Genomic DNA, 9,665 nt, shown 5'->3' with positions numbered 1-9,665 from the left:
GGGACAGCGGAGAGTAGTCATGCACCCAGCTTTTCCCAAATACATCCAAATATTTTTTTAGTAGCCCTTCTCCCTCTCTGACTATCCGGTCAACACTCATATCCCTTACAAAGTGTGGCAGAGTTAACTACAGCTGCAGATGTTAGTGTTCCTATCAGTATCCCACTCTTCTGCCACACTGCCGTGGTCTCATCCTCAGCAGCTTCACAAAGAAATTAATTCCAAATCATAGTTAGGGCATGTAACGAAAAGGATTTCCTTTTATACATTTTGAATTTTCAATTCAGTTGCTATCCTTTTGGTTGGATATTATTTTATTGCATCCCATTTTACTGCATTCTCTCTCTAAGTTTTTCCTCAACACTTCGACACCTTCTCTACCCTTCCAATACCCTACACCTGTGGGAATTCTTAAATGAGGTGACCAGTAAGCACAAGCCATTCCAAATGAAATTGTACCACTGATGTAAATTAAGAAAGAAAAAAAAATTCAACATACTTTTTTTTTTTTTTACACGGTGCTTCATCACTTTCTTCCTGTATTGATAAGAGCTGATTTTACAGAAGTGGTCTTCTACTTTTTACAGATCGTGCCAAAGTGCACATACTGAATTTAGAAAAGCTAAAAAGAAAAAAAAAAATTAAAAATGTAACTTAGGAATTTTTTCTTCTAGTCTGGATTGTCTGCATTTATCGGAGACGACTGTTGTTAGTCAATCCACTCAGCCTGCTCAGGTCTCTTTAAACTCACAGTCCAGTTTTGGTGTCAAACAACAAATAACTTTCTCCAACACAAATGCAATTTCTCTTCTCTCATTGTTTAACCCTTCTTTAAACTTAAAATACGCTATGGGTATCATTGAACATTCAGGCACTTCATAGTAAGTCTCTTATTGGGATAAAGAAAAAAAAAATCACCCACAAAATCAATACTATATTCTGGAGAAGCAGCACAGAATATAAAAGCAGGACAGAAAAGAGATCTCCAAAATCAGATTCCAGAGGCCATATCTACGGAGCAGATGTGTTTCACTGTGTGCACTCAACATCTACTCCTGATCACAGATACATAGCCTATTGGACTGTGCTTCAATTCCCACCCCTACCCCTTGCAAGATCGCTCTCTGGGAGAAACCAGAAAGCTATAGAGGAGAGAAGGAAGGCAACGGTAACCTTTAGGTCTCATCCTTACTATGGGGAAATGGCTTGGGCACCCACCGGCACCCAGGAAGCACACCTGCTCTCCCATAGCGCTGACACAAACAACAAGGAACCCATTCAGCCGCCAGCGGGGATGCAGAGAAAAACATCAGAGACCTCAAAATGCTGAACTTCTAAGTATAATCATCTTGTAGAAAAAAAGGACAAACCATGATACGAGTCACATAATTCACAAATTATCATTTTTATATGGATGGATGAAACAGGCTTTCTTTGAAAAAGTGCATGACATTCTTCCTTGTTAAAATCCACGTTGAGCAATTCCATAACGCGATGTATGGACCTCATTTAAAGACACCAAAATGGCATTCTTACATTATCACTTCCAGAATGTGCAACACACCTTGTGTTTCAGCTTGGCTCCTAGTTAGGTTTCTGATCACCTTTCTTTTCCTGGCTCTGAGCTTCTGTGAGGCATTTCTAGCCTTTAGGGAGCCTGCAGAAAGAAGGTTGAGAAAGTAGCAGGCATGTCCGAAAGCAGAAGATGGCACGCAGATCACGTATGCTGAAATGTTGATAGAAAAAGCTGTGATGAGTAGCCTGATTTGCTAGCCATGGGGTTCACACAAATACAGCATGGCAAACGGCTGGCTGAAGTTAAACAACCTTGCAGTGACTTTTACAAGTATACACGAAAGCACATTTTACAATTGCAGGCCTACTCTGAAGTGAACAGAAGTTTTCCACACACAGCCAGCTGATGAGAAAAATGAAAATAATAAAAGTACGTTTAAAATATAATTATAATCCATGGTTTAACTGCTTCAATTCTGTATATGAAAGCTTCTAGTAGATACATATATCTTATAAAATCTTCTAAGACATTTATTTTCCATTTAGGACCTCTTTGACCAACTGTCAAAGAAAGCACAAAGATTACTTTTAGGTAAACGTATCTTTTCTGAAAGGTATGCATTTCATAGAATCCACTGGAATGCAGGACTGTCTGAAACAGATGGCATCTTCTTAAGCAGAGAGAATCCTAGAAATTCAGCTATTTTTAACCACTCTTCTGTGTAAACTCTGGAAAAACAGTAATTCAGTAGAGGCACATGAAATCCACATGCCTAACACTTTTTCTGTTTTATCAAATCAAAGTAGCACATTTTATTCCATGTCAACTAGAGCAATTTTATTAAAACTCCTCCTATTTCTTTAACTACAGGATCCTTAGCCATGTCTGTTTCTTCCCGGAATCCCTCCCTCTCCTTTAAATGCCTGCCTTCTGTAGTTTTACTTGCCATGCACCAAGCTCTTTGGCACGAATTTTTTGGCCTTATGCGTGACCCAACGTCTTTTATCAGACAAGGGGATTGCTATCAAAGGTGCAGTTTTCAGAACTGAAACTGGCCTGTAGCAAACTTCCAGTTTCTCTGGTAAGATACAAAATTTGCTCTGGCTTTGTGAACGGTGTTTAATTATTAATGTCTAATCGATACTAGCAGTATTAACATAAATCAAATGAACAAAATTTTCTTGCTGGCTGATAAAAAAAAAGATACTGTGTTTATCAAAACACATTGTCAAAGACCAGTGGGAATATTACTTGAGAAATCAAGCCTGCTGTTAAACTTCATTTCCAGTACCTGAAGGGGGCCTACAAGAAAGCTGGAGAGGGACCTTTCACAAAGGCATGTAGTGATAGGACAAGGGGTAATGGCTTTAAACTGGAAGAGAGTAGATTTAGATTAGATATCAGGAAGAAATTCTTTACTGTGAGGGTGGTAAAACACTGGAACAGGTTGCCCAGAGAAGTTGTCAATGCCCCACCCCTGGGAGCGTGCAAGGCCAGGCTGGATGGGGCTTTGAGCAGCCTGGTCTAGTGGGAGGTGTCCCTGCCCAAGGCAGGGAGGGTCAGAACTAGACGATCTTTAAGGTCCCTTCCAACACAAACCGTTCTATGATTCACCCTCAGGAAAATGACCTATTCTGAAACCACAGATTAGTACATACAACTGCAAAACCTGTTCTATCATAGGCATTTGGATGAAGGCCCAAAAGATTTCTGATTCATTTGCTCTAGAAAATATTGATCTTTGGAATTTCAAACATTCTAATATCATACCAGTTCTCCAAATACCGAAGTGTTTCTAGCGGAGTCATTGGCTTTGACTTTATCACAAACAAATCATCCTGGTGCTGCGGAAAGGACTATGGCTTGCTTTGCCCCCAGGTGACTCTGCAGGAGGACATGCTTCAGAAGGCAACAGTGGAACCGGGAAAGGTGCTGCACCTGCACACTGAATTGAACCCCACCTCGTGTGTGCGTGTCCTCCTCCCAGTGCAGGTCCCTTTTCACCAACACCTGTTTAAGGAATACTCCAGAGTACAAAATGACGGGGGTCAGCATCTTTGGGCAACAGGCAGCAACACCCTGAAGAGAATTTCCAGCTAATGCTTCCTAAGGGCGGTAACAGGCTTCACCCGTGACGGCGGCCGCGGTCACGACCGCAGTAACGCAGCCAGGCCCAGGGGCCGCCCCGCGGCCCCTCCCGGGTGGAAACCCTGCGGGGGGTTGAAAATCCTTTCGCGGCAAACTTGTCCCCTGGCAGCATTTCAACAGATATTCTCCAAACCAGACGCCGGCTCTCGGTTACCTCACCCAGAAACCCACCCTGAACAGAGACAGCAACCCCGCCACACGGACACGGCAGCAGCCGGGGCGCTGCAGCTCCCCAAGCCGCCCTTCTTCCCCCAGCCCGCCCCAGCACACCCCCACCCCCCGGGGATCCCGGCAGGGTCTCCTCACAACCCCGCTCCAGGGCCCTGCGCCCTTTCCACCCTCCTCTCCCGGCGGGCTCCACCCACAGCCCGGCCCGCACCGGGGAGCGCGTTTAACGGCAGCGCGACGAGGCAGCCACTCCTCCCCGCGGCCTCACGGGCCTGACGCGACACCCCGCCGCCGGCCGAGGCCCCGCCTAGCGCCGGCGAAGGGCGGAGCAGGTCCGGGGCCGGCCCCGGCCGCCCCCGCCCCTGCCGCGCGCCGGTACGGGCGGCTGTGGCGGCGGTCGGGGCGCTTCCCTCCGCCCCGGCGGCTCGGCCGTTAGAGCGGGGCGGCTCCCGCGAGAGGCGGCGCCATGGGGGCGCACGGCGTCAAGGCGGTGTTCTTCGACTTGGACAACACGCTGGTGGACACGGCGGCGGCGGGGCGGCGCGCCATCGAGGAGGTACTGCCCTTGTCCTGTGTCCCCCCCCTCCCTTCACCCCCTCGGCCCCGCCGGCACCGGGGGCAGCGGCCGCCGTGCCGCCTGCCCGGCCCCGACCCGAGCCGCAGAGCGGCCGTTAACGGCGCTGGGAGCGGGCTGACGAGGGCCTCTCTCGCCTGTTGCAGGTGATAAAGGCCCTGCAGTCGAAGCACCACTACGGCGAGGGGGAGGCCCGCCTCATCTGCGACAAGGTGCAGGCCAAGCTCCTCAAGGAGTGCCACGACCCCGCCAAGATGTGCATCACCGACCTGCGGATCTCCCACTGGGAGGAGGCCATCCAGGAGACCACCGGCGGGGAGGCCAACCGGCACCTGGCCGCCGAGTGCTATTTCCTGTGGAAAACAACCCGGCTCCAGCACCTCACCTTGTCCGAGGACACGCGGGGCATGCTCACCGAGCTGCGGAAAGGCCTCCACCTGCTCCTCCTGACCAACGGCGACAAGCAGACGCAGCGGGAAAAGATCGAAGCCTGCGGCTGCCAGCCCTACTTCGACGCCATTGTGGTGGGGGGAGAGCAGAAAGAAGAGAAACCAGCCCCATCCATATTTCATTACTGTTGCGACCTCCTGGGGGTGCAGCCGGCAGAGTGTGTGATGGTTGGGGACTCTCTAGACACAGATATTCAAGGAGGCCTGAACGCCGGCTTGCAGGCGACTGTCTGGTTGAACAAAGCAATGACTACCCCGGTAGATATCTCCCCAGTACCTCATTATATCATTTCTTCTGTTCTGGATCTTCCAGCAGTTTTACAGAAGATGGAGCACAAAATTAATTCTAAGTTAGGAACTGACTATACGGCTAGTGGTAATGAAGCACACTGACGGTTCCAGAGATGTGCTGAGCAGTTAGGTGACTCACGCTCTTTTAAAAGATTCGACCCTAGGATTTTGAACTCGTGTTCGGTATGCTTTCTTCAACAGCAGATGGATGAGTAAAAGCACAGTTGTCAGTGAAAACAGGATAGAAACAAAGAATTAGATTAATTTAAAAGGTGCAAGTGCAGCTAATTTAAAAGAACTGCCTCTGTCTAGAAATTATTTTGACAGACTGTGGCTAAAGTCTATCTGTCTCTGACCTACATCGCCAGTCTCTTGTTTTTGTAGCAGAAAAGAAAATTTGAATGTTTTGATCTTTCACATGCTTTGCTGACTTGTAAGTTTAGCAGAAGCTTCAGCTCAAACCTTGTTTGCAGTGTGTAAAAGAAGGTGAGAAAGAGAGTGTGGTACGATCTGGTAAATCTTCACAATTGATCTGCAGTTTATCTCAGGAACTGGAGTGAATTTTGCCATTTCTAAAACCAGAATTTATTGGCAGAATTTATCATGTATCAGACCACTAGAAAATGCCCTACCTTTGATCTTTTTTTCAAGTTGTAGAATTTTTTTTCAGGCTTTGCAGTGATTTATCTTTTATGGAATCTGTACCTCTTGCCAAAAGTACATAAATATAAATTTAAAAATTGCATTTGTGTAGGGGACCATTTATCAGAGGGACTTGATGGATAAGTTTTTACCTTTTATTATCTTGGTGCTTACGCAGCTATGCAGTATACTTGTAATTCAGATTATGATTTTTGTTGGAATGTAATTGATAAAACAGAGATATTTTCGATGTTCTTACTGTACTGTCAAACTCTTTAAAAGGTACTATTATTGTTCTGTCTGATTTTATTAGTGGATTTTGATCAGACTTTTTGGAGAAATTGTTCTTGATCTTGCTCAGGTGTATGACTACTCAGATTCAACTGCAGGATCAGTGCTTTTTTTGACTGTTTTAATGGCACTGCTACACAATCCCTCCTTACTCCAGTTTCTACATGTATTTCATGTGATCTACTCTGGAGAAAATATGAGCTAGTTGTTTGTAAATGGCTTTCATGACTCCCTTCCAGGAAACTGGAAAATTATGTCATATGTATTACGGTACTATGTACAATTTTAAATATATAAAGCATATATGCTGTTTCCACTAGATGCAGGAGATGACTCTCTTAAAACACTGAGATTTCTCTTTCCCAGATCATTATCTTAATAATTTCTTTTTTCTGTACTTCATATTATTACTATATAATGGGAAAGTATTCCCATATTAAATGGAAGTATAAACACTTGTTGGAAAACCTGTGTTTTTCCAAATCTGTTTTATATATATATATATTGGGCTGGATATATGACAATATCTGAGCAATCGCATTTTATACTTCAGTATAAATCCATGACGAATCTTTTGAGAGCAGGGATATTGAGGTGCTGGCAGAAGAGTGTCTGTCTTGTGGGCAGCAATAAAAGGTCAGCAAAAAGTACAGAAACCTACCAGGAAATGGGTGTGTAGAAGGAATCCTACACGCAAGAAAGTTTCCTTTGTTTAACTTGACACAAATCTAAGTTAATGTATTTAAGTCTTGCACAGGATAACAGATTCAGTTTAGAGGAGGCTATTACTGATATGGATTGAATTATTTGTCAAAGAGTTTAGGTTGCATCAAAATATGTTGCTCCTACATTGAGGGTGGGGAAAAAAAAAAGGAAATACTCATTGAAGTTTGAACCCCTTTCATCCAATTGTCCCTTAAAAAAAGGTAAAGCCGTCCAGGTTCTTCATCTTATCTAGCCAAGACCTTTGAGATCAATGAAGAGAATAGAGGCAGGCCCCACCTGTACCTTTGAGGAAATGGGCATATGCTAAAAATAATCCAATTACAGTGGTATACTAAGTTGCCACATGTAACATGAGCCACTGGGACTGACTTGACACACCTTTACTGAAGTAAGAAGCCTAATTTAAGATTTTGTTTTGCGTTTGGAAGAGCATGAAAATGGTTGCAGGTTTAGCTGATGAGCAAAGCGTTGCTAATAACATTCCTTATAATCAAGGACCGAGAGAAAAATAATAAAGATCACTGAGCCTATGAGGAATACTGTGTAAAAATAGAAACATATCCAAAAGGTTAGATGGATCCCTGAAAAGATAATGCATTTGAAGTGATCTGTTTTAACCATACTGTCTGATACAAAAGCAACAACTTTGCTTACAACAGCATCCCAGAGGAGCTGCAGTATAACTCTGCAGTGTTTGCACAGCATCAGGGTAATAGAATTTAGGTTAGAATGAGGTTTCTGTGATTTAAAACAACAAATAGTAATAATTCACAATTCTGTCTGTGGCCTTGAAGGATATATAAGTTGAGGCTCATATTCTCTTGCCACTGCATCATTCTGAAGTAGGATGTTGAGCCTGCTTATTGTATAAAGGGTCCGAGGGTCTCTTGTTTTAGAAGAGGCTGCTCTTTGTTTTGCACGTGGCCAGTCTTTTTCTTAAATCTATGAAAAACCACTGTAACTGAACACTCAGGTGATAGTGTGGTCTGCAGAGGCCACAGCTGAGTATATTTTTTCCATTGCTGGGTTCTGTACCAGGCTGGATGTGACTACCAGTGTCCAGATCGGGCAACAGTGTTATGATGCTTCTATAAAACAAGAAGAAACAGTAGAAGTGATTTTTCTATCTAGGGTTCTTAGAAGCAGTTACCCAATAAACTGGATTAGGTGTCTGGAGTATCTCTAAATACTCAAGATGTTTTTCTTGGATGGAGCTCTTACAGAAAGCCTAATGAAAAATAATTATATTTAATGAAATGGAAACATAAATGTAGTGATGGGATAATTTTCACATCAGAAGCAGGAATAGATCAATAAAACAGTCTATATTCAGTTCCAGTTCAGCTATGATTTTGCTTAGTGTTATGCTCTATTAGCAAAGTTGTCTAGTTTATATTGCCGAAACACACTAAATAAAAAGAGGAAAAAGTAATTCCATCTATATTTTTAAGAAAGTTCTATTTTTTTCAGATAAATGTTATCTCCTGAGGTTAACCTACAGAAACTTTGACTTTAGTGAAATGAACTGAAACAATAGTTTGGTACCACCTGTGTTTTAACTCTTGATTTAAAATAGCCCATGTACTAGTCTAATAAAAGTATTTTGTTTATAAAACATTTATTTTAATGCTCTGTATTACTGTGGATAACGATGTTTGTGACCAGGTTTACAATAAAGGGCAAGAGTTCTGTTCGTTCTTTAAAATAGCACAGAATTAGCCTTCAAAATCTGTGACCTCACATTTAGATGTGGTAACTGGGTGTAGTTTCCATCATTTCAAACAGAGGCTGAAACATAATTATGTATTTATGACGTTTCTTGGCCAGACTGTGTCTATTGAATTCCTGTCTGCAGTTCATTGCTAGTTGGACCTGACTTGCCAAGCTGAGTGCCAGTTCAGATATGCCTACGTGTCCTGACGTCATGGCGCTGACTGCTGCAGCAGCATAAGAACAGACGGCAAAGCAGATAAAATAAATAAATATAGTAAATACAGTAATCCAGTCCCTGGAAGTGTCGGAGGCCAGGCTGGATGGGGCTTTGAGCCACCTGTTGACGGTGTCTCTGCCCAGAGGGGGCAGAGTTCTATTCAGTTCTATTTGTCTTCTCCTCTGAAGCTTTGTCACTTGACAACACCAGTAATAGGGCTTTGAACTAAATTGAAGTAGTCTGATGCATCACAGATCCCATATGTTCACATATGTAGCAAGTATTTTTTCAACTCCAGCTCTAAAATGTGAGGATTTTTATTCCCAGGTTATCTTGAGGCCTTTAAATGAAATTTAAAATCCTACCTTAATTCTATACTAATAAAACTCATCATCTGGAAATCATTTGCACACATTGAGAGGTACAACAAATACAAATGCAATGTATCTCTGCTATATGTAGCAGTATGGTGTTCTTTTGTGCGCTGCTTTTACTATCAGCCTTGCAGTGGGATTGTCTCCATTATAACTGGCTTTCTAGATCACGCTGTGCACACACAAGAGACATAACAATGCAGAGATGATGTCAGCTGTGTCTAAAGCAAAAACTGCAACTTTCTGCCTATGTTGCAAGGGACCTAGACACAGAGAATCACGTTGCCTGCTCCATATAGCATATTTTGACTTTTTATTCCATCTACTAAAAACAAGGTTGCATGAGAGCCTTCTGCTGAACAGTCCTCAAAAGCCAGAAAAAAGTGCATTTTTAAAAATACAAAATTAAATTATGGTGCTAATATATGAAATTTCAGTCCTTTAGAAGTGCAAGCCGTGTTTCTTAAGTCACCTAACCAAAGACTAGATGATAAATTCACATAAGGTCTAATTTAACATAGGAAAATATTGGCATTTCCATCAGTGGAACTTCACA

The 9,665-nt window shown here is 43.2% G+C and overlaps 1 protein-coding gene across 1 annotated transcript; it reads left to right on the top strand.

Annotated features, from left to right (window-relative positions):
• The first annotated feature begins 4,151 nt into the window (after positions 1-4,151).
• On the top strand, positions 4,152-8,477 carry NANP (N-acetylneuraminic acid phosphatase). Its single transcript, XM_063328828.1, has 2 exons — positions 4,152-4,388; positions 4,553-8,477. The coding sequence occupies exons 1-2, from the start codon at positions 4,299-4,301 to the stop codon at positions 5,246-5,248; spliced, it is 786 nt and encodes a 261-aa protein (XP_063184898.1). The 5' UTR covers positions 4,152-4,298; the 3' UTR covers positions 5,249-8,477.
• Positions 8,478-9,665: the final 1,188 nt, after the last annotated feature.

The sequence above is a fragment of the Chroicocephalus ridibundus genome, chromosome 3, assembly GCF_963924245.1.
Source record: "Chroicocephalus ridibundus chromosome 3, bChrRid1.1, whole genome shotgun sequence".
In the NCBI taxonomy this organism is placed as follows: Eukaryota; Metazoa; Chordata; class Aves; order Charadriiformes; family Laridae; genus Chroicocephalus; species Chroicocephalus ridibundus.
This window is presented reverse-complemented; position numbering and strand designations above follow the sequence as displayed.